At 36.7% G+C, this 26384-nt stretch overlaps 1 protein-coding gene across 1 annotated transcript; it reads right to left on the reverse strand.

Moving 5' to 3' along the window:
- Positions 1–4338: 4338 nt before the first annotated feature.
- Positions 4339–5198, reverse strand: LOC124503538 (high mobility group protein B2-like). Its single transcript, XM_047068644.1, has one exon. The coding sequence runs from the start codon at positions 5093–5095 to the stop codon at positions 4457–4459; it is 639 nt and encodes a 212-aa protein (XP_046924600.1). The 5' UTR covers positions 5096–5198; the 3' UTR covers positions 4339–4456.
- Between the last annotated feature and the right edge of the window lie 21186 nt (positions 5199–26384).

Here is a 26384-nt window from a genome sequence, read left to right on the forward strand (position 1 = left end):
CACTGCAGTGGCTGGTAATCAAACGGTACTACATGCTTTATTAATTTGTAATCACCCCCCCCTTCCCTTTTCTTTTACTCCTAGGTCACTTAAAAATCCCTTGATTGTGCAACAGTGGGGAATAATCCTTCTTTTAAAAAGGTGGCACTTTCATTATACAATTGCTAAACTCAGCATCTTGGGGGCATTTCTCATGAATATTAAATGCTACGTTTTAAAATTTATATTTGGGGTGATTTTTCTTTTCTCGTTTGAAAGAAGCTTTTAATTGTGGCATAATGGCTGGCCTGACACCATCAATATCCGTGGGTCAATAGTATATTAGCAGGTAGCAATGTTAGGTCTCTGTTAAGTCACAGCTGTGGTTAGGGGGAACATGGATGCCCAGATAAGCTCTTTCGTGAAAGCTGATGTCAGCATGTCATTGCCAACCACAGAAGACTTATATTCATCATTTGGCTTGCTAAAATAACATGAATTTCTTTTAAAAGTCCATACTCTTAAATTGCCAGCATATGATTTATGCAACACTGGAATTTGTCAGCTGGTTTAAGCCTACAGAGACTTATGTAGGCAGTGGGTGGGAAGAAAATGCGCGATGCAGAACCCAGTACTTTTTTTATGTTAGATATTACTCATTTTTATTAATACATTACATTTATATAGAAACGTTCTTTCACATACCATGAAACTTCTTCAAAAACGAATTTAATGAATTCTACTGATATAACCCGGATTAATTGTGCATCACCCCCTAGAGGTGGCTAGAGGTAGCCACCAAACAACCCCAAAACAAGCATTTGTTGTGTTAATGCTATTTTTGAGTGACAAGTAAAACAATATTCATATTGTGTATAATACTTGTGTCAGTTGTTTCCAATTTGGGGAAAAAGAATCCACAAAGCACCCCAAACCCTCAGAAATCATTTAAAAGATAAGAAACAGGTAATAGAGGGCAGTGATCTTGCAACGGTCAGCAGACTTTTTTTTTGTAGGGGGCCCAGGTGTAATATTTTCACCTTTGTGGGCTATAGGATCTCTGTTGCGCTATTCAGCTCTACTCAACTCAATTCCACTGTAGCATGAAAGCGGCCACAGACAACACATAAACAAATGATTATGGCTATTGTTTTGTTTCGGGAGGCAAATTAATGCTCAGAGACTGAGTTTGCCTTTGCTGGCAATTTATGTTACACAGGTTCACTGCAGGAATTTCACAGGCCATACAGGAAAATTGTTCTTAATAAGCAAAAAGGAATAACAAACTCCAAGCCAACGATAGATTAATTGCACTGTTGTTCCAGGCAAGGGAAGGAGTAAAGTCTAAATTTAGTTGAGGGGTACCTTTATATGAGTATGTCCTCGGGAGAGATGGCTTAGTCAATTCAGAGCTGACATCCAGCTGCCAGGGCAAAAGTACAAGTCCCCTGTTGCTAGAGCACGTTGCTAGGGAACGATGCCACTGGCATTGACAGGCCAGAGGGTCTTTCTTGGGGGTGCTTTTTGGCTTTCACCACTGCCCATAAAAGAGTTGCCTTTACCTCAGCAGGATCTAATTGCCCCAAGGTTTTCAGAGAGCTATTTAGATCAGCAAAGTGTCTTGCCCAGACTGAACACTCTCAGGTATTCCTCACAAACTCTTGGTATTTATAGTCAAAATGTCTCCTTGCCATAGTTGCTTCTTCATGTTTTTATTGATAAGCCCCAGCAGGTCCCCTCAGCAGCTGAGCTGAATGCTTATCAATGACAACGGATGAGATGACAATATCCTGTCACAGCTTACTTCACTCTTAATCAAAACAACTTTACTCTTAAATACAATTTCATTTTTTGTCGTAAACAAGTGGATTTGGAATCAGGTCAAACCAATATACAATAGCTATAGTCCAATAAAATTTTATTTACAAAAACAGGCAATGCGAACACCAATTAAAAGACGAGATTGCTAGAGAACCAATCATATATCATCTATAAGCAGCCTACTTTAAATATAAATACACAGCCCTAAAGGGCTAGGGAAAGATATATTGATCTAACACTAATCAAAAGAAAATGGGAGTAGCTATATTAATTTCAAACAAATCAGACTTCAGAACAAGAAATATTAGCAGGGATTAGGAGGGCTATTACATAAGTATAAAGAGGCCAGTTCTCCAAGAAGACATAACAATCCTTAATGCATATGTGTCTAACAATAGAGCGTCAAATATATGAGGCAGAAAATGACAGAACTGCAAGGAGAGGTAGACAGATCCACTATTATAGCTGGAGACTTCAACACCCTTCTCTCAGTAATTGACAGATCCAGCAGGCAGAAATTCAGTAAGAACATAGTTGAACTCAACAGCACCATCAGTCAGCTAGATCTAATTGACATTTATAGATTATTTTGTCCAACAAGAGCAGAATGCACATTTTTTTTCCCCTCAAGTTCACATGGAATGCTCACCAAGATAGACCACATCCTTGGCCATTAAACACACTTTAATACATTTAAAAGAGTAGAAACCATACACTGTGGTTCTCAGACCACAGTGGAATTACACTAGAAATCAAAAACAGATAGATAGTTGGAAAATGCCAAAGTATTTGGAGATTAAACCACACACTTCTAAATAATGGCTCAAAGAAGTCTCAAGAGAAATTTAAAAATATTTTGCATTAAATTAAAATGAAAATACAGTTTGTCACAATTTGTAAGATGCAGCAAAAGCAATGCTTAGAGGGAAATTTATAGCACTGAATGTACATGTTAGAAAGAAGAAATATCTACAATCAAAAGGAGGTAGTGGACTAATTAAACCCATGACCATAGATTGTTGACTCTTTATCTAAAGAATGATCAATTTGATTATAAAGTAAGCCAAATTATTTCACTCCACTCTATGTTTACAAAACCATGTAGAACCATCCAGAACCACTAGGGCATCTATCAAAATGGAACTGCAAGATAAATTAGACAAAATAAATGCAGACCTAGAATAACGCTCCTCAGCATCCATCCATGGATGATTGGCATTAGTACCCTTACCAAGCACCCAGCTCTTACCACTTTATCTGATCCCTCTTTGAACCTATATTTCTTCTTCTTTTAATGTTTATTTATTTATTTTGAGAGAGAGAGAAAGAAAGGCAGAGAATCTCAAGCAGGCTCTGCGCTGTCAGCACAGAGCCTGACTCAGGGATTGATCTCACGAATGGTGAGATCATGACCTGAGCCCATGTCAAGATTCGGATGCTCAACCAACTGAGCCCCCCAGGAGCCCCTGAACCTACACTTTTAACTGACAGCTCCTTTCCTCTAATAAACTCAAACTGATCATCCTTCTCGTCCTCATTACAATTTATATTCTTTATGCAAGAGCCCAAGTGATCTTCAAAAAATCATTCATCTTCCTAAAATTCTTTATGTTTTTCCCACTGTCTTTGATAGAAAAATCCTTAATACCTGCAAGACCTGGCATAATCTAGTGCTGTCTTCTCTCCCCAACCCAATCTTATGCTTTTGTTCCCGTTGAGTTATTATTCCTCCAAAATATTGAACACCAAGCATTTTCTTCTGGTGCACTGGGTATCTACAGTTCCCTAGAAGGTACCTTCACATTCCTCTCTGTTCTTCTAGATAATCCCTCCTTGCATTGATTTCCTACAGCTGCTATAACAAATTACCATAGCCTTGGTGGATTAAAATAACAAAATTTAGTGTGGTATAGTTCTGGAGGGCAGAACTCCAAAATCAGTTTTACTAGACTGAGGTCTAGGTGTCAGCAGGGTTAACTGCTTCTGGTGGCTCTGAGAAGAGGATTTGTTTCCTTGCCTTTTTCAATTTCTTTCTTTTTTTTTAATATACATAATTTCATTACAATTTTTTAAAAAAAACAAAACGCAAAATTCTAAAAAACCCAAATTTACTATTGATACTAATTCCTACAAGTTTGCTGTGCTACAGTACACAAGTCAAGAAATTAAGAAAACCATTAAAGGGGCGCCTGGGTGGCTCAGTTGGTTAAGCAGCCGACTTCGGCTCAGGTCATGATCTCACGGTCCGTGAGTTCGAGTCCCGCGTCGGGCTCTGTGCTGACAGCTCAGAGCCTGGAGCCTGTTTCGGATTCTGTGTCTCCCTCTCTCTGACCCTCCCCTGTTCATGCTCTGTCTCTCCCTGTCTCAAAAATAAATAAAACGTTAAAAAAATTTTTAAAAAGAAAACCATTAAATATTTGGAAACATTCAACATCAGAAGCTTTACTAACTGTATGTAGTAGCCCCTCAAAAAGCTACAACCTGCATTCTTAAAAAAGTATTTTCTCTACAAAGAATCTTATCTATACAAAATACAAAAATCTGTACAGTTTTTATACTGAAGCTAATATTGAGCTGCACTTGAATTCACATTCTTAGCAAAACAATTGCCTGAGCACACACGCACACTCCACACATATCATTACAGGATAGCCGTTTATTCTTCATCTTCCTCCTCTTCCTCATCATCTTCATCTTCCTCCTCCTCCTCCTCTTCCTCCTCATCCTCATCCTCTGGTTCATTCTTCTTCTTTGAACCTGTAGGCCTACCAGGGCCCTTCTTTCCCGCTTCACTTTTGCCCTTGGCGCGATATGCAGCAATATCCTTTCCATACTTCTCTTTTAGCTTAGCCGCCTTCTGTTCATATGGTTGTTTATCTTTGGCTGACTGTTCAGACCACATTTCACCCAATTTTTTTGCAGTATCCCCAATGGATAAACCAGGGTGTTCACTTTTGATCTTTGTGCGATGTTCAGAACAAAACAGGAAGAATGCAGACAGAGGCCTTTTAGGAGCATTGGGGTCTTTCTTCTTTCCTTTCTTGTCACCTTTGGGAGGAACATAATTTTTCATCTCCCTGTCATAGTGAGCTTTGTCCCTTTTTGCCGTATCTTCAAATTTCGACTTTTCCTTCTCAGACATGGTCTTCCATCTCTCGGAACATTTCTTGGAGAATTCAGCGAAATTGACCAAAGAGTCTGGGTGTTTCTTCTTGTGCTCTTCCCAGCAGGTCTGCATGAAGAAGGCGTACGAGGACATCTTGCCCCGTGGCTTGCTGGGGTCTCCTTTACCCATGGTGACAGACGGTGTCTACCTGGTGGTAGCTTTTCCTCAGAGTCCCATGGAGGGGCCGGATCCAACAGAGACGCTTCCTTCCCAGGGCTCTGGCGTGAACTGGTTTATCTGCCTTTTTCAGTTTCTAGTGGATACCTGTACTTCTCTGTTTGTGGCCTCTTCTTCCATCTTCTAAGCACATTGCCTTCTCCTCTGACTGACTGCTCCTGCATCTGTCTTACTTGTGAGGTCATTTAATATATCTGTATCTAGGGTGTCTGTATAATCTGTATAATCTAGGGTGTCTCTGCATTTTAAGATCCTTAATTCAATCATGTCTGCAAAGTCCATTCACCACTGAAGGTAACATTCACAGGTTCTGGACATTAAGATGTGTACACTTCTGGAGACCTTATTCAGCCTACAGCCTACCACACTATTCATCTTCCACATTTTGGTTTCTATGTCTTTCCCCCAGAGAGGATGACTTGACCCTCCAATCTCCAGTCTCCAATGTGCTCCCTCACATTGTCTCATTCAGCAAACCCTCTCTTTTTATTTCACCTCAATTACTTTTCAGTTTAACACCTGCTCCTTCACCAGGCTTTAAGCCAAAAAGGTCAGAGAACACGTCTATTTTATCATTGTTGAGTAAATAACCTAGTGATGTGGGGGTGCATTTTCACTTTTGCCACCAAAGGGCACAACTTGGTTTCCTTAAGCAACTTGAATTTATGATAACGACATTTGAAGTAACATTTTCCTTTTTTACCTTGTTCAATTTTTCCAGCGTACTTTCTTTTACAATAGGCTGAGGGAAAGCATTTTTAGGAAAATTTTCTTTCTGGCAACAAAAACAAAACAAAACAAAATAAAATACCCCATATTAAAAGCCCTGTAAGCATGTAAGTTAGTTATCAAGTGTTTTCACATTTAGTGCACTCTGTCCTCTTCTCAAAGAAATAGAAACTATAATATCTGTACAACAACAATCCTTACCAATTATGGGGTTTTTTTGCATTTGCATTTTTATGGAAGTATATTTAACATACAATAAAATGTGTAAGTATTTACCATTCACATTTTAATTAACAACTGAATGCTTCAAAGCTAACTCTTTGGCAGGTCTATAAAAACAAAATAAATGACCTTCAATTTTTAATTACTTTTTTATGACCTTAAGCACTATACCTGTTTGTGGTAAAAACTATGGAATAGAAAGAGCCCAGGTAGGAAAATAAAAATCATGAATAATATCACTACCCAGCAATCATTAGTGGCCAGGCGTCGTTTTTGGTCCCTTCTATGAGCTCTCTTCACTTTTCTCAGATAGGTCTATCCAGTCCAGCTATAAATACTGTTTATATGTCAGTGACCCCCCAAAATCTATTATCTCCTTTTCTACCTCTCCCTGACCTACAGAGGGCTTGGCATCTCTGCTTGAATGTCCAATGGATATCCCAAATATAACATTTGCTGAACTAGAACCTTTGACTTTTGCTCCTTCTCGTTGTCCTTCCCGGTCACATCGGTATTTCATTCCAAAAATTTAGGATGTGACTTTGAAAAGTGATACCAAAAAAATCACAAAAATAACTTAAATTAGTGCAGAATTCTTATTGAACTAGTTAGAACTTTATTTTTAAAAATTTTTTAGGTTATTTATTTATTGTGAGAGACAGAGAGTGAGTGGGGGAGAGGCAGAGAGAGAGAGGGAGAGAGAATTCCAAGCAGGCTCCACACTGTCAGCACAGAGCCCAATGCAGGGCTCAAACTCTCAAACTGCAAATTCATGACCTGAACCAAAACCAAGAGTTGGATGCTTAACTGACTAGCCACACAGGTGCCCCAAACTATTCAGAATTTAACACCCAGGAAAGCAACCAAATATTCTATAAGCAAGAAGTTAGTGTTTGGTAAAGGTCAGATGGTAGAGGGAAAGATGACTTTGAAGTGATTGATGGTGGATAAGTCAAGTAACTAAACATTTGAGAGAGGTGTAGGTTCTCTAGCTCTCTCTCTCTCTCTTTCTTTGTCTCCCACTCTCTTCCAAGTTTAAATTCTCCAAAACTGTGAATCTGAATGATTCTACCAGTTGTTACTCAATATAGGACATCTAATCAAATAGAATATTCACACCAACCTTTATAGCGACAGGCCAGCCTAGATCTTTGGTCTTTGGGTCAAGTATCTCTGATCAGTTAGTTGTAGCTGGGGCTGGGCTAACTTTATGGGTATGTGACCTGTGCAGTCACGTGTGGTCATGCTTAGAAAGGTTCCATGCTTGGTTTAATGCTCTGTTTTCACTATCTAGAAATTCTTAATAATTTTTGAACAAGGGACTGTTCCATTTTTATTTTGCACTAAGTGCCACAAATTATGTTGTCAGTCATATTTTACTGAGAATGATCAACAGAGCATTAAGGATCATTTCAGAGAGAGGCTGTGGTGTGCAGGGCTTTGCAGACTTCTAGAAAAGCATAGTGTAACTTGAATATACCTTGCTTGGATTCCCAGAACTCTAGTGCAAAAGTAGAAACAATAAATTAAAAATTACTAAATCGTCCATGAAATTGATAATCACTCTGCTAGCAAAAATAACTAACAATACAGTTAAAAGACCAGTGAAAACCGTAGTAGCATATATGTTCTTTCTATGGTCATCCTGCAATATTTTTAAAATGTGAAACTTACTAATCCATCTAGAAAAAATGGTCAAATGATATAAATGATTAATTTACATAATCATTTCCTTTATTTACATAAAGGAAATTAAAAGGTAGGTAAACACATGAAAACACATTTAGCCTAGTGAGTCATCTAGAGAAGTCTAAATTATATTTTTTTATAAAATTGATAGTGTTTAAAAATAATAGTGTGGTCATCAACAGAAGGAAGAGGACTCTCTTATCTGCTAGGGAAAAGGTTAATTGATGGAATCGATTCGGTAATAACTATTTTCTTAAAGCATACATATTCCAGCAGTGCTACTTCTGGATATTTGTCTTAAGAAAATAATTACTTTTGTATGCATGACATAACTATAAAGCTATTTTGAAACATTTTTTTATATTTGTGAAAAGTTGATCTTACATGTATAGAATACTATAAGTAATATATTTTACATAATATATTTGCATATATATATGCATATATATATATATATATACACACACACACACACCATACACACAGTATGTAGAAGAATATATATTAGAATTTAAATAGTGGTTGGTGAGATTATGAGTGACTTTAACGTTTGCATTTAAAAATTAGAAGGAGATATTGTATGAGCAATAATAAAAGTTATTTCCAGAAAATGTATGCAGTGACAGGGTAGTCAAAGAACAGTTTTATCAAGGAAAAGGAAGCAGTTTCCTTGAAGGCCTAGTTCCAAGTTTTCTCAAGTGATTTACCTCCAGGAATAAGTTCCATCCACTCCAGCATTCCTGGTCCTCAAAGACCTTCAGATTCCTTCAGTGCATGGAAGAGAACCACAAATTGTACCAAAAGTCTTAAAAATGTTGTGATCAATAATTCAGTAATTTTACATCAGGGCTTTCTCTAAGCCAATGATTTAAAAATGCACAGAATGATTCACATGTAAGAAGGTTTATCATTCCACGAATTATGATGAAAAGTGGGAAATTTCCTGGAAGTGTAGCAAGAGCATATTGCTAGATAAATTATGGCACATTCAATGCAATTATTTAATATCCCGTATAGAAAGAGTGTTTTAGAATACATACATGAACATGTTAGCCTTTATAAAAATGAAGGAAACCTGATTTAACATGGAGTTGGGCAGGCCTGAAGGGGTGTTCTCACGTAGAACCACTCCTTGCAGCCTGCATCACCAGCAGGAAGAAGGAAAATAAGAATTATTTCGACAAGGGTGGGCACTTTTCACATAAGAATTTTATCTCCTGCCTTTAATGAAAGAAAGTTCCCCTCCCTGACCCGGCAACAATGCACTAACCACCATTTACAGCCAATGAGAAACCATTACAACTCAAACTCTTCCCCAGCAAACTTTTGTTCAAAATAACCCTCCCCAATTTCCTTAAAGCCTAAAATAAATAAATAAATAAATAAATAAATAAATAAATAAATAAATAAAGTATAAAAAAAAAGATCTTTCCATTTGTCTCTTTGGACCTGCCTATGGTTCATTGTAGCTTGCTTGTCCCAACTTAAAATTCCTCTGCTATTCCTGAATAAACTCATTTTTACTTAAATAAAATTGCTCTTTTCTCTGTTTCAAGTTAACACCTTCATGCATTTATTTTACAAAAAAATAAGCCTGTTAAGAATATCTTGATAGGTTCTTCTGGTAGGTAGAATATTGGCCTTCTAAAGATGTCCACATCCTAATCCCTAGAACCTGTGAATATGTTACTTTACATGGCATAAGTACTTTGCGGATGTGATTAAGGTTAAGGATTGAAATGGGGAGACTATCCTGGGTTATTTGGGTGGCTAATGAAATCATAAGCGTCCTTTATAATGGAACAACTTTCCCCACTATATTTATGGAGAGATGTTGTTGGCCTTGAAGATGTGTGCTTCACACATGGCCTTGTGGCTCACACGTGGTTCATGGCCTTGGCCATGAACCAAGGAATGTGGGTGGCTTCTAGAATCTGGAAAAAACAAGGAAATGTATTTTCCCCTAGAGTTTCTACAGGGGTCCACAAACCTACTAAACTTTGGTTTAAGCTTGTGTTGGGACTTCTGATGTACAGACCTGTGAGATAAATTAATGTTGTTTCAAACTACTATGTTTTACAGTAATTTGTCACAGCAGTATAGAAAACTAATACAGTTCCTCTATCAGAGAGAGAGAGAGAGAGAGAGAGAGAGAGAGAGAGAGAGGGAAAGACATTATGTTTAGATTGGAAAAATAGTTCCTGAGTTTGGAGAAAACATGAGGCTATGAGAACAGAGAGGGCATAGGTCTGAGAGAAAAAGATGGCAAAGTCCTGAGGGATAAGGGTAGCACCATGAGTCTAGACATAAGGAATCAGGAATGGGTGTGAAGAAGAATATGGAAACAGTGGAAGGCTACAGACTTGAAGGGACCATGCAGAGACAAACAAGGAATGTCATAAGGTGATGCTAATTTTTTATTGATTGCTTCTTTCCTCCAACACCTTTATACTCCATAAACCCAGGAACTCACCTAATCCTAAAAAAGGAACAAAGTGAGGGGCTCTGAAAAGATTGGGGATAAAGATGAAATTTTCTTGCCAAACCAGTGATATGGGGGTACAAATTATATGTTGAATAAAAAAAGAAATTAAGGAAGTTATATTTTTGCACAGCTGAGGTTATAGCCTGATAAGATAACACAAGGTATCAGTTTATCAGAGCAGACTTGTAAGAACCAGAAATCTAACCTTGTATCAAACTTTGTTAATAACTTCAAATCCATAGATCAAGAAACAAAGAGAAAGCAAAGAGAGGTCTGAGACATCAAGTGTGGCTCCCCAGGTACTTTCTCACATGGATCTCACTCTCTTTAGCTAGAATAATAGATGGGGTTGCCAAGTGAGGTTTTCTGGGTATGTGACACAATAGGCAATTATGTGTGAATTATGAAACATTGCCATTTTATACCCTTGCTATTGTATAGTTAATGCGACCTCCTTAAAGGATCCATGACTCATAGATTTATTTATTGTCTGTAAATTGGTTTATTTATTATAAGCGATCCTTTAACCAAAGACATTTAGTCATTGTTAGATAAGGTCTCTTTCCCTTAAGAAATATAATTAGTCTAATTACCCAAAGGCCTAGTGGGTAAGGATATTAGTTATCTGTTTGCTTTTATTTATTTTTTTTCTTTACCTTGGGGGCACCCCTTGGAAAGAGAGTGAATGGATCATAAACTAGTGGCTTTAACTCCTTTCTTTCATCTGATAATTTGTAACAACTATGGTAACTATTATTGACATATCCTTAAAAACAAAAGGGCTTTAGAAAATAGTAGTGAAGTCGGAAGACAAAAGATAATGTGGAACATACTTTTAAGTACAATTCTCAATTTGTAAGGTGTTCTCAATTTTCATACCAGGTAATGAAGTTATGATAGTGTATAAAACTTTAATATTTGTGACCAATTTAAAGTCAGGGGACAACCTGGGATTGATTTTGTTGTATAACTGATCCATAGAATTGCATAATGGGTTCCTCGATAGCATAGATTTGAAATGTTAGATGGAGCAGAAACGTTGCTTATGGTCCACTCTTCCACAAAGGGTGTGAGGGTGAAATGGAGAAATAAGTCACCACTATGTCCTCTGTGTCCTAGCCATTCATGTGGGATTTAGGGGGAGAGAAAGTTATGCGACAAGGCAGAGTAGGGGCAGTGAATGCTGTGATATAGACATAGGTCTTTCTTTATTAAGAGATGTGAGCTCCTTTTGAGAGAACAATTGCTATCTCTTAAACAATTTTCTTGACTTTAGGAGTAAAGAGATGTGGTTGAAACCAGAGTAATGGATTATCTCCTCACCCTTCCCAGTTCAACACACACACACACACACACACACACACACACACAGCACAGCACATTCAATTTTTTCCTTGCTCTAGATTCGAGGAGAAGAGGGGCTGGGTTGGGCTTCATGCCAGAGATTCTCTCATGGGTCAGTGGGAGAGAAGCAGAACTCCAACAGGCTTCTAGATAAAATATTGAGGACCATCACTTTAGGGCTCCTTTAATGGCATCAGCCACTCCTGTGTGACAGACATATTCCCTGAACTCCATCTTCCTCGCTACTGAGGACCAGAGTAGTTTATGTACAAACTGATGGTGACTACAAGATCATCTAGAAGTATTTTCCATTCCAGAATATGGATTGAGAAAAAAATACACATATCCATTCTATTTCTTATTTATTTGTAATATCTTTCTATTTTAAATGCAAATCTACAGTCTTTAAGCTACTATTGGTAAAATAGGTTTTTCAGGAGAGTCAGATTTTAAGCTCCGTTTGACTGCATTGTTTCTATGCATTTTGAGTTCTCAACCAGTACCAACCGGTCTATGAAGTTTTGGAACATAGCCCATTTGTAGCCTGGAAATGTAAATAAGCACCAATATAATTATCAGACTCACTTATTCATAGTGTCATTCCCTGAACTAATTTACATGTTCATGTTGTTGGCAGCACACCCTTTAATGACCTGGATGCCCCCATTAGATTGGCCTGTTTTGTCCCAGCAGGCCATGACACCCTGAAACATTCAGCTTGGAATTAATAATCTACCATGGTAATTAGCAACCCAGTAGAAATGAAAAGATCACAGCTAAAGTCATAGCTATTTATTTAAGAGAAAATTATTAAGTAGGTGTTCAAGATTGTTTCTACGTGCTCAACCTCAGGGAGTGTTTTTGTAAATTGCAAGTTTGCTCTTTCCAACATAAAAAGACAAAACAGCAGTAATAAATATATTCTCTGGAGGGAAAATATAGACATTTAATTTGGATGGTTGGCTTTATCAAAAAAGTATTATCTCAGTTGTATGTGAAAAACACACACTCACTTGCACACACTCACACAGACTCACACAGATGCATATACACAAAGTAAAAGCAGTGGCTGGTAGTGTTTTTCAATTGATTCAACTCTATTATGTCACTGAAGGTTCAATGGCACAAAAATCCACTCTAGAAAAAGGGAAATTTACAGAAAAAAAATGAGCAGTTCATAGATGAGTACAGTCTTCACCCTTTGATTTATTACTGTATGATTGTGAAAAACATGGCATTTAAATACAAATTATTTTATTATTAGCATGGGTGATGGTCAAAGAATGATATTCCTTAGTACAAAAAAAAAAAAAGGACAAACATACTTCAATGCCATATTTAACTGGGACCAGGATGTTTGAAACTGTTCTGCTCACAGTAAATACAATCCAAATGTTTTCTTTTAGGAGGGGAATGTCCTCTGCAATGTAGAAACTTGTATCCAGAACAGGAAATCACATAGTTTAAATCAGATTTATTAAACAAGTAATTTAATTTTCTCAATGTACTAAAGTTTAAGAGAAGTCAGACACTTGGGAATTTTGCTGATCCACTTCTAACTGGTATCCCCCCAAGATTTTATCTCCATTCCTTTCGTAAAGCCTGTCTGTTCAGATGTATATAATGCTCCTTAGATTTCCTTGATCTTGTCCTCCTTGCTGTTCTCGCCACAGCCGCCAGACTCTGAGCATTCCTATGCAGTCCTATCACGTGTAAAGTTGAAACAACTAGCCTTATTAACACAAGTTTGAAAGTGTTTCTTATTGTCAACCTTAACAGTATAATAATATAAGAAAATGGGGGGGGGGAGAGAGGGAAAAACAAAACAAAGCTTCAATCCAGAAGTTATATATTACTTTTAGCCAGGAGATCTCTCCAAGATTTATCCTGTGTTCTATGCTGCAAGATGAGAAGGAAACTACATTTTACTTTTTCTAAATTATTTCCCTCAGAAACAGATCTTTTCCATGGTTTGTTCTAATGGTTTTATAAAATACTACTCATTTATCTTGCTCGTTTCTCTTTTAGTTCATTTTGTTTTGTATTTTTAGGAAGACATCTCCAGGACTGTTAGAACACTTGATAATTGCTGCTTGTTAGAAATAACCTACTCTTTAAGCTAGTGGATGAAGAGGAAAATAATAAGAAACACATACATGATGAGTCTTTAAAACCTTTTGCCTGAAAGGACCAATCTCACAACAGGATATTATTACCCAACACAATGACAGTCTTTTCTGATCCGATTGCACAGAATTATTTCCTTCTGCTCTATTCAAAACCACCCATTGGCTAAAGAACTTCTTATCTTTTGACCGAATAAGCTCTAGAGAAAGTACAGTTGATAAAAGAAGTTCTGTCTAATGGTTAAAGCTGAGAATTAAGTTAGAATTTCCTGGTGTAAGTTGGTCATACAGAGATTTTTGTATTTCTTGCTCTTTTGGTTTAGTTATCACATCTGAAATGTATTGCCAAGCCATGAAATAGGATTACTGATCTTCTTAACTATTAGTGAATTCTTTTTAATCTCCAGAGGAGTATTTTTGCATGGGGATAATAACTTTTCCTCACATTTGATGATCTTTGCAATCCATTATCTATTTAGTTCTGTCTTTTATACTGTTTCTGTATTTATATCAATCTCTCTCTCTCTTGGTTTTCCAACATAAAAACTGAAAATAAGTTACTATAGGGAGGGAATCATATTTATTACATACTTCATCTGTATTTCCTCATGTATCTCAGGAAAAAAATACTGTACAAATTGATAGTTATTTAATAAAAACTTAACTGAGTTGGGCTGACCAACTGGGAATATGTTGTATCAGCTGATAAGCCTGTCGTTCTCTAAGCTTCCACATGATGTAAAGTGAACAATCCTATAATACTTTTCACTAATTCACTACAATGTATTCTTACCTAATATCTTTTGTCTGAATTTTCTCAGTAGTCACTAAAACTTTCTTAATATAGATCTGGTACTTTTGGCATTGGGAGAACTTTTCATTTCCTTCAAATGCAAGTTCAGAATAAAGAGAGCTATTGGTGAAGTTGTTTCTCTAAAGAGAAGACACTTCTGTGTCTTGAATGAACTCCATTTCTGCAGTGATTTACTGGAAAAGGAGTAAGGATATGATATACCAGAAAAGATGCCTGAGATGAAGTCTTAATGAAAACTTAGAAAAAGGAGATAACATACCCTTTTGTGTTTGCTTTCTGGTGTTTTAGGAACAGAGCTGAATTAGTCATATTCCATATTTAATAACACAGTTACAATAGGTTCCTATACAAAGTCTAATGTGTTTGATGCATGTACTAGAATATTTATGCATCCTTGAAAAATACACTGTTATGTAGCAAATATTTTAATTTTCTCAAAATAGTACTCAATTATAATGTCATGCTTTTTTTCACTATTTTAACTCAACATTCCATCTATGTTGCTGTATCATTGCTTAGATCTAAGGCATAGTATTTATAGGCTGCATGCATCACATTTTACTTATTCATTTCCCAGATGATGGACATCTGGGTGCTCTCAAGTCCTTGCTACAACAAACAACACTCTGTAACATCCCTACCTATAGTCTTTTTGGGATGTGTGTGACAGTTTTTCAGTGCAATTGCTGAATCATATAATGTAATTCATATATTACTAACTATTGCTACATTATCCTCCAGAATGACTGCAGCAGGGAGGAGGGAGATTATTGTTTCCTCATATTTCTCTATTACTTGGTATATCTATTTCTGTATAACAAATTACCTCAGAACTTGACTTAAAAAGATTTATTATCCCAGTTTTTGTGGGTGAGAAATCCGAGTGTGGCTTAGCTGGGCAACTCCGGGTCAAGGTCTGTTGCAGTGAACCTGTGAGCTAGGGCTGTGGTCTCATCTGAAGGCTCAATTTGGGGAAGATTCACTCCAAGTTATTTCTGTGGTTGTTGTAGGATTTAGTTCTCTATGAAATATTGGGCTGAGAGCTTCAATTCCTTATTAGCTGTTTGCTGAAGGCCTCCTTTAATTCCTTGCCACATAGACCACTTTCTAGGGCAGCTCACAACATGGCAGCTGGTTTCATAAGAGTAAGCATGTGAGAAGGGAAGAGAGAGCAAATGAGATAGAAGCCACACTCTTTGCAATCTAATCCTTGAGGTGACATCCTCTCACTTGTGCCATATTACATTTGTAAGAGGCAAGCAGTAGGTCCAGGCTCTCTGTTTCCTTCCCCAGTTGAACTGTTAGAAAGCAATCATACATAGCACTTAGAAAAGTGGGTTTTGGAATTAGACATCTCTGTGTCTGGATCCCGATTCTGCCTCTGCCTATATTTATGATCCTAGGCAAATTGCTTACTTGCATAAAACTCAGTTTTCTCATCAGTACCGTGAAGATAATACTAGAGTCTATTTCATGAAATTATTTTGACAATTTAATAAAATAAAACATTAGAAATCCTTAGCATGATATATATATGGCACATATAAATTTTTCAACCAGCATTTCCTACTGTTATTTTAATTAAAGTATGTCTTTTATATTGGGATTTATATTGAGAGAATGCTGACAAAAATATGCTTTCTTCGGATGTATATTCTGCAAAAATGGGAAAGAATGGAAATAAGAAGACATTGGATATTAAGGAGAATGTTCAGCAAAATCCAGGAAGTCATGCAAGAATCTGAGCCTGTCTGGAAGATGGCCAAAATAGACATCTTTCTGTAAGATATGAATATTTTTAAATGTATCATTTGGAGGAGAAAATCAATAGAGAGACATGTATTTTTTTAGATGGTTAGAATGGATGGAGGGTTTCAGTTAGAGAAAACAGAATAAAAAAAGAATTAAAAAAGGAAAGAAAAACAGTGAGTAGGAAGTATGAAATAAACTAGATTTCAAGAAATTAAACAATTGGCAGAAATAATCAATTTTTATGGGTAAGATGATACTAACTTTTAGTTACTTAGGATTATTCTACTTATTTAAACCTCTCTAATATTAAAAAAAATTCCATATGAATGAGTTCAGTCAACTTTTTGGCTATTCAGGCTATTCTTTGCAAATGAGTGACAGAGGCTGCATTTCAGCATGGGGACATGGGAGGTGAAGTAACGTCAAAAGCATTTCACACTTGTGTTTTAGTAAGAACCCAGGGCTGGGGCCAATGGAACTACTCTGACAAGGGATCTCTCCACATGTACTGTGTTCACAGGGCTCCTATCAGTCAAATGTGATCAGTCATCTGCTTTCAACAGTAGTGCTGGCCAACTGGTGTTTTACTGCCATGCATTATTCATCTCAATATAAAGGATAAACTCAGCTCTGTTAACCACTGCCCAAGGGCCCTTAGAATCAAGAAAGGAATATGTGGTTTTGGAATTGTGTTTCTTTGTGGGAAGGGAAAAAGCAGACTAGCCATAAGCACTTGCCAATACAATTCAGTTAATAAAATATGTGTAGTCAAAGTAGTTTTTAGAGGTTGCTTATTATGGTATCAGAAAAATTTCTAGAAACTAAGACCAAAGCAGGCACAATTAGTTTTTACTTCATTTTTATGTAAACTTTGTTTAGATGGATTATGTTTCTGGACAAAGTATATTCAGTTGAGCTGCCTAGCTAATAGATAAGGAAACCATATAAAAAATGCTGAACTATGTAAAAAATCTCAAAGCATCCTGTTTGAAATCTCAGCTTTTGACAGGCAATGAATTAAATAGTAATAGTAAGGTAATTAAAATCTCTGAGAATCATATGAAATAAGTTTGTTGTGAAAATGGCAAAGATTATCAGTAAATACCTATAAACACACAGTCATGTGCATACACACACACACACACACACACACACACACACAGAGAAAATAACAGAGAGAGAGAGAGAGAGAGAGAGAGAGAGAGAGACAGGGAGGGAGGGAGAGTGGAAGGGGAGATAGAGATAGATGAAATGAGGGAGATTGATTTTTCTTAACTGTACAAATTTAGCTCCCTTTATGTTAAAGTTATGATATAAACCAGCATTTAGCAAAATGTTCCTTTTTTAAAAACCAGCTATATTGAGGTATAGTTGATATACAAAGAATCACACATATTTAATGTGTGCAATTTGATGAGTTTGGACATATGTGAACATGCATGACACCATCGCCAGAAATCAAGGTAATATACATATCTAATACCTCTCAGAGTTTTCTCACGTCTCCTCATTTTCTTTTTTTTGTGTTTGGTAAGAACACTTAACATGAAATCTACCCTTTTAACAACTTTCAGTGTGCACAATACATATTATTAACAGTAGGCACTATGTTGTACAGCAGATCTTGAGGATTTATTGATCTAGCATAACTGCAACTTTATACCCATTGAATAATAAATCCTCATTTCCCCAACCCCCAAATCCCTGGAAATCACTGTTGTATTATCTGCCTCTATGAGTTTGACTATTTTAGATAACTCATATAAATGGAATCATGTAATATTCATCTTTCTGTACTGGCTTATTTCACTTAGCAGAATGTCCTCAAGTTTATCTATGTTGTCACAAGTGGCAAGACTTCCTTCTTTTATAAGGCTGAATTATATTCCATTGTATGTCTATACCTCATGGGCTTTATCTGTGCATCTGTCGATGGACACTTAGGTTGTTTCCATGTCTTGGCTATTGTGAATAATATTGTAATGCACGTTGGAGTTTAGGTATCTCTTTAAGATCCTGATTTCAATTCTTTTGGATATATGCCCCAAAATGGGATGGTTAGATCATATGGCACTCTATATTTGTTTTTCATAGCTACTGAGCCATTTTACGTTCTCACAAATTCTATACAAGAGTTTCAATTTCTCCACAAAATTATCAACACTTATTTCTTTTTATTGTTGTTGTTGATAGGCATCCTAAAAGTTGTGAGGTGACATCTCATTGTAGTTTGATTTTCATTTTCCTGATAATTCCTGATAATTTCCCAAATACTGTTGGGCATCTTTTAATATACCTCCTGACCGTTTGTACGTCTTCTTTGTCGAAATAGCTGTTGACATCCTTTGCTCAGTTTTTAATTGAGTTACTTATTATTATTATTATTTGCTATTGAGTTGAAGGAGTTCTTCATGTATTTTGCAAATTAATCCCTTACCAGATACATGATGTACAAACACTTTCTCACATTCTGTGGATTGCCTTTTCATTATTTTGCTTATTTCTTTTGCTGTGCAGAGCTTTTTAGTTTAGTTTGATGTAGGCTATTTGTCTATTTTTGCTTTTGTTGCCTATAATTTTGGTTTCATATCCAAGAAGTCATTGCCAAGGCCAGTATCAAGGGGATTTTCCTGTCTGTTTTCTTCTAGTTTTACAATTTCAGGTCTTATGTTTAAGTCTTTTATCCATTTTGAGTTGATTTTGTTTAAGATAGGGGTTCAATTTCAGTTTTGTGGTGTGTGGATATTCAGTTTTTCCAATACTATTCGTTGAAGAGACTATCCACTTGCCAAAATATTCAAAGTATTAGTCCAACAATTACCCTCTCTAGTTTGTTAAATATTTGAAGTAATATGTGTTCCTAAATTTTATATATTTTTTTGTCATAAAAATAATACGTGTCCATTGGAAAAAACTTGGAATTTACAAATGAGCAAAAGGAAAGGAAAGGCATAATCCAAAAATAACTAGTATTAATATTTTTATGTATACTCTTAGTTTTTTATTTGTACCATTATACGAGTTCATACTGTTTTGTGAATATTCCTTTATATTATTATGAAAAAGAAAATAAACAGAAAACAAAATGAGTTAATATTGTTTTATGCATGTTTCTTTGTGATGATTTAAAAATATAATAAATCAGTATTGGTTACTATGCCATCTTATGTTATTTGGTCGTATGTGGTTTCACAGTCTCAACATGCTCCAGGAAGACAGACTACTTGAGGTCTTCTTTGCCAGAAGCTCCTGCCTGCCCTGAAGCCTTAACCCATGCTCTTACCTCTGCCTAGAACTCCCTTGGCTCCCTGCTGCCCTCAGCAAAGACCTACCATCCTTCAGATCCCAGCTTAAAAAAATACCACCACAACAATGAGACCTTCTTGAACCCTCCTGTTGGCTGTCTGTACTAAGTCTCTGATAAGGCCCTGGTTAATCTCATGAATTCTGGGGGTAGAATGGGTTCAAACTCTGGATTTACTATTTATGAACCTTCTGACCCTGGGCAAGTTACTTAGCCTGTCTGTGACTTAGTTTCTTTATTTATAAAATTGGGATAAAAATAGCACCTTCTCCTTGAGATGATTATAAAGATTAAATGAGTTAATACACATAGGAAGAACTTAAAATAGTGCTTTACGCATGTAAATAGTTTGTTTTAGACATTACTATTACTATCATTCTTTCTTTCATGTTCTATAACCTCGTTTACAGCTACACATTTGTGGGCATGCTGGTTCCATGCCTATTTTACCCCACTAGGTTACAAGCTTCATGAAAGCAGGGTCTGTGTTCATTCATCACTACATACGATTCCCTGGCATAGGGGTGTGGACATATTTGTTGAATGAATGATTATTTAGTACTCCATTTCTTTATGCTCTCATTTCTTTAAATTTTTTTCCTAATGTTTATTTATTGTTGAGACAGAACATGAACAGGGAGGGGCAGAGAGAGAGGGAGACACAGAATCTGAAGTAGGCTCCAGGCTTTGAGCTGTCAGCACAGAGCCCAACGCGGGGCTTGAACTCATCAACCGTGAGATCATAGATGTGAGCTGAAGTCGGATGCTCAACTGACTGAGCCACCCAGGCACCCCTATGTTCTCATTTCTTTAGACTTTTAATACTCTTGTAAACTTTGGTAATGCTTTTCAAGAGACATTTCCCTTTCATTTAATAGGCAAAAATTAAGGCTCTGACAATTTTATCTCTATTTTAATGATACAGTTTAATATCTTCAGCCATTGTTTTCCTCAAGCACTTTTACCAGACACCCAGTTTTATGGTGCAGGGACTGGTTTAATACAACGAAGTGATTTTTATCACACAATTTCCTGCTGCAATACTTTTTATCCCTTTCTTGTTGGTCCTCATTTTGAATCCTTTTCTTCAACAGAAGATATTGGCTGGATGGGATGGGGAAGATGCGATATCTCACTGCTGACAACATTCAGCATCAAACACTGTAAAATGCTGCAATTTCCAGTGTTGTGGCTTCCCTCATTTTGCCTTCTGGCATCCCCTCATCACCTGGGTGCTTTGGTCATACTGTTGGACACGTCTGTGTTATTTAACCTTTTTAGCACATATAACATTGTTGACACTTTCAGCCTCCAGGAACTCCTATGATACATGCTTGCCACAGTACACTCTGTGAAACATTCAATTGAGCAAATGAAAAATAGCGCATGGGCCAGTGATCCTGCTAGAGCACTGTTTCATAGCTATTGGGGATGACAGCAAGTAGAAGAATGCCTAGGACTGCTGTAAGGGCATGCTACCCATTGGATAGAAATGGAGTACTGTCCCTGCTAATTTGGGTGCTTCCAGGACAAACATGGAGAAGAAACTGTCAACAAAAAGGCCATTTTCTGCCTCAGCCCTGTCTGTCTGTAACTCCCTCCTCTGTGCTCATCAGCTATCAGCTTCCTTCTCTGGCCAAGTGAAAGCTTACGAATCAAAACTTGTTCCTTTTTCCTTCTTCTGGGTCTAAAGGATGTAATATGAACTCTTACCAACTCTGACAGAGCCTGTCTCAGTTCCCAACATGAGACAAAAGTGCTTTATTCTGTAAAGATGAACAAATGAGGGAGAAGAGAAACGAGAAGATGTAGCAGTTCAAAAAAGGATGCCCATCAGAGTCAGTGTCTTCCTATGAAGCAGAGTTTCTATGGGAAATACAATATAACTGGAAAATGTTGAGTTTGTGTCGCTAATGACTGCTGAGAGAACTTAGCATCTATGAAAGCAGAGAAGGCCATCAGAACAAAGGAAGAAAAATCTGGAAAGATTACTTGGACCCCACAACCTACCTTTGAGTGATGTCATTCCCTATACTAAGGCCATGATAATAATTCCATTGGGGTGAAGTATTTAAATGGCAAATCACTGCATTTACTGAAGAAGCCACCTTCTTTATCCCTATCCAGATTCACTGTAATTCTCCTCTTCCTACTTAGTGCAAAGGAGACTTCTTCTCCAAAGTAAGAATAACAACCTTAGCTCATTTCCAGCAACATTGGTGTCCCAGATACAGATGCTGAGTGGAAAGGTCTGACTTAATTCCCCATGTCACAGAACTAACAATACCACTGGGCCTGCCATAACAAAATACCACAAACTAGGTGGCTTAAAACAACAAAAATTTACTTTCTTAACTTTTAGTCTAGAAGCCCAAAATTAAAGTGTTTGCAGGACCATGCTATCTTTGAAACTGTAGGGAAGATTCTTTTCTTTCCTCTTGGTAGTTTCTGATGGTTGCTGGCAATCCTTGACATTCCTTGGTTTGTCCAGTCTCTACCTCTCCCATTACATGGCCTTCTGTCTGTCTGTGTGCCCTGTGTCTTCACATGGTGTTCTTTCTCTGTGTTGTGTGTCCAAATTTCCTTCTTCTAAGGACACCAGTCATTAGATTAGGGCCCACCCTATTCTGGTATGACCTCATCTTAAATTGATTACATCTTTCAAGACCTTATTTCTCAAATAAGGCCACATTCACTGGTACTGGGGATTAAGACTTGAACAGATCTTTTGGGGGGACACAATTCTACCCACTACAGCCATCCAGCAACTACATATCTGGTAGTTATCTGAAAAGATATTTTCTTGATCCCCAGCTTCTGTTCTGCTGGGTCCGGAAGGATATTTATCATCCCCAAGTATTCCCTAAACATACCCTATCAAAACACATTTCTAAACTACATGATTTAAAATCTCCAAAACTCTCAGATTTTCAGGGATCTAAGCCACTACCAAACTATCTAATACATTGTTCTGGTAAAGACTTAATCCCAGTATTTGCGGTGGTAAATATACAGTAGTAAAATTTGTCTTCCATTTTTTTACAAGTCTCAGTATTGCCAAAGTTTAGGTTCTTAGTGGCATAGTGAAAAGAGCCCAAGTGGATTTACCATTATATTTTGATATGATATGCATTGTGATTTATTCTTGTATCTCCTCAACTTTGACTCATCACAGACTCTGGTACTTACCTATATTCAGCACTTTATGTAACAAATTACCATCTAAGGTAAAGGCAGTTTGACAATAGACAAACATGCATTGTAATATCCGTCTTTCTAATAGATGCAGTAACATTGTTTTTCTGAATTGATTAGAAAGGATTTATTTTTTTTACCCAAGGGCCACCATGTCAATAGCTATGGGACAGTAAATGTTACAATTCTCTTCAATCTTAGAAGCTCTTTTTGATATGCCATTGGAAGTAAATTAAGATCAACTTCCTCTGGTCCTAAAAAAATTGTCATTTTGTGATGTGTTATATTGCTATAGAACAGGTGAAATGCCTTGAGGATATCAGCTGTTCCTAAGATTGAGAAACTGGTGTACCCTTAGGTTGCATTACAAGTTCTATCATGCTGTCACCAAAATGAGGTTCTTGTTGCTAGCTGTTGTTGGGCAATATGTTTGTTTTGAGGCCTGCCTCATATGCCTTGCTCACTATAAATCCATTCGCTCCCTGAGGAATGGGCCTATTGAAATAAGCCAAATATTACAATTTTGCATCATGGTCTCCCTAGTCAATGCTAACCCAAAATTTGGTGGGAATTCTTTCCTATGAAATCCTCGCAATCCTTCTGGGACAGAATAATATCCCTTGTCTTACGGATCCCCTTTGCAGGACATTTTCAGTTGCCTGAAATTCACATAGGTACAGTTCCCCACTGTGCTAATTCCTCTGTTCCGAGATGACAGGGAGAATGGTAAAGGGTCCTGAAATATACTAGAGTGGTGTTAAAGGATAATTTTGAATAAAAGGTAAATTTTATCACTGTCCTATAGACATAAAAAGAACACAAGGCAAAGATTTTATTTAACTCATAATTAATGAGGGTATCAGGCAGATGCTAAAACTGGTTCAAAAGAGAATCCAGAGAACAGACAAATGTATAGATCAGGGTATTGAAAAAGCAGTACTGAACTAGGAAAAACAGGATTACCACTGGGGAGCCATGAAAAGATGAACAAATGGAGGATAATAGTGCAGAAAATTTAACATCAAAAAAGGATGCCCATCTGAGTCAGTGTCAGTTGAACCTCTACCAGACAGGATAGAATTTACACATATAGACAGGAAATATATGTTTTAAGTCTTGTTTATTTATTTTGAGAGACAGAGGGGGAGAAATGAGTAGGGGAGGAACAGAGAGAGAGAGGAAGAGAAAGGATCCTAAGCAGACTCTACACCAGTAGTGCAGAGCCCGAAGTGGGACTTGAACTCATAAACCATGAGATCGTGACCAGAGCCAAAACCAAGAATAGGACACTTAACCGACTGAGCTACCTAGGCATCCCAGACAAGAAATATCTTTGCATTGCTTTCAATTATCCTTAACTCTCAAAGTTGCAAAATAGCTTCTGTATAATCTGAGAGGTTCTTTGGAGTCTAGACAATGCATACTTTTCCACAGAAGCACGAATTTCCTCTTGATGATATCCAGCTAAGCCCAGATTTATAAGTCTTTCCACTGTTTTTGGTATATTTGTTTGTAACATTACAAACAATATCCTTCCTTCTGGTGTGGAAAAAATATGGAAAATGAGGGAGATGTAGTTCTATATCTCTGAGGTGTGCAGTGGACAGAAAGGGAAGGGAGCACAACTGGTGAGAGGATGGAGAAAGAGGGAAAGAAAGAAGCTGGAGGGACCAGCCACATTTAAAGGTGCTGGTGCTAGATTACAAAGGACCAGACCAAACCATCCCAGAGCACAGAGAGGTGGAGACCCACAGATGAGCAAAACTGTCTTAAAGCTCCTGTCTGCACAGCAAGGCTCTGTAAACTTTCCCCTGCATCCAGCTGTCTTCTTGGGAAGGAGGAAGAAAAAAGGAATCCTATTGAAGGAAGACATACAGCAATGATGAGATTAAATTTTGAATTGAATAGTTTCCTCAAAGTGACTAAACTAGAAAACGTATGTCAAATGGACTACAAGAGGCCAAATTTCTGTAAGTTACCAAATTTATTTCTTTTATCATCATTAGGAGTGGCATTTCAGACTTAGATGAGATCAGTTATAAATAATATGAGGTGCCATTAAAACACCATTATAAACATGGTGTTTGCTTTTAGATCACCCATTGTACACTCTAGAGACAAATAAGTACATCTCCTTCAGATTTTATAATCTTTTTTTTTTCCATACCAGCAAATATTTGGAAATTGTAAACAATGTTTTTTTTTTTCTCTCTGGTATGTTGGAGTTGGTTTGACGGCATAGTTTTATTGGGGCTACACTGGTTAGGGACTAAAAGATTCTGGAATTTTATATGTATCTCATTATTGTTAATAATTATTGACTATGAATATAATGAATATAATTAACTTTTATTTATTTTATAAGTGGACACCATCTTGAACACACTTATTGGTTTCCATATTTGTCCAGTGATTCTTGGTTATTCAAGGTAGATAGTCATATTTGCAAGCAATGGTGGTTTTTTTCTTATCAGTACGTGTACTTATCATTTCTTATCTTAAATTCCAGAAGGACATTGAATAATACGGTTGCATTTAGGTCAACTTCCTTGTTCCTTTTTGACTTCAGTGGAAAAGTCATGGGTTTTGACTCAAGTGTAATGCTTGCTGCTTTTTTGCTATTGATGTTATTCAGTAGATCATAAATGTATTCTTTGGCTTGTAGCTATAAAAACTCAGAAGGGAATGTTCAGTTTTTCTCCTTGATTATTAAAGTAATGAATTATATTGATAGTGTTTATAATATTGAACCATTCACACTTCTGAAACAAAACCCCTTTGGTCAAAGCATATTGTTCTTTAAAAGCACGTTGTATTCTTTCTGCTATTTTTATTCGATTTCTTTGCCATTATTTATGTTTTATTGCATTGAGGTCAGCAAATCTAAACTCTCCAATTTTTATCCTTTGGAATGTATTGAGGTTTGCTTTATGGCTGAATATATGGAACTGTTTTTGTAAATGTTCCATTAACATTTGAAGAGAATATAATGTGATATGTACAGGATATATAATTTAATGCTAGATAAATCTATTAAATTTCATCACAGTATTAGTATGGGCATCTAATTTTTTATTTTTGGTTTTCTTAATTTGTCAAAGGCTGAGAGCTGTGTGCTACAGTTTCCTTTTATGATGATGACTTTGTCAGTTTCTTTTTGATTACTCACACGTTTACTAAACTCCTATTGCACCTCTAGGCTTTCCTATCCAGTTTAATATGCTGTTTATATTCATTTATGTCTACCTGTCTGGTATTTTTCTTTCCCTAACTGTACCTAGGACATTGCTGTGCTCACTTAAGTTGCTGTATAGATACTCACTGATTTTTTTATATTCCCTGAGAAATGTTCCAGACAGGAATTAGTTGAACCAATTTCATGTTTAGTATTTCAACCATTACAAGATTGTTCATATGATTTGTGCCTCACCCTATTATCACTGAGAATTTATTGCAATATATCACCTCTTAGTCCTCCTTAAATAAGCCTTTGTTACTGACTAATTAATATACTCCAAAGAAAAAGTACCCCCCAAAAGCTGGTTCCTATAAATTCTTTTTGTATTTGCAGTTGGATTCTG

The sequence above is a fragment of the Lynx rufus genome, unplaced genomic scaffold (assembly GCF_022079265.1).
Source record: "Lynx rufus isolate CCGP_SWC_20201006 ecotype Redwood Valley unplaced genomic scaffold, mLynRuf1.p SCAF_8, whole genome shotgun sequence".
Taxonomy (NCBI): domain Eukaryota; kingdom Metazoa; phylum Chordata; class Mammalia; order Carnivora; family Felidae; genus Lynx; species Lynx rufus.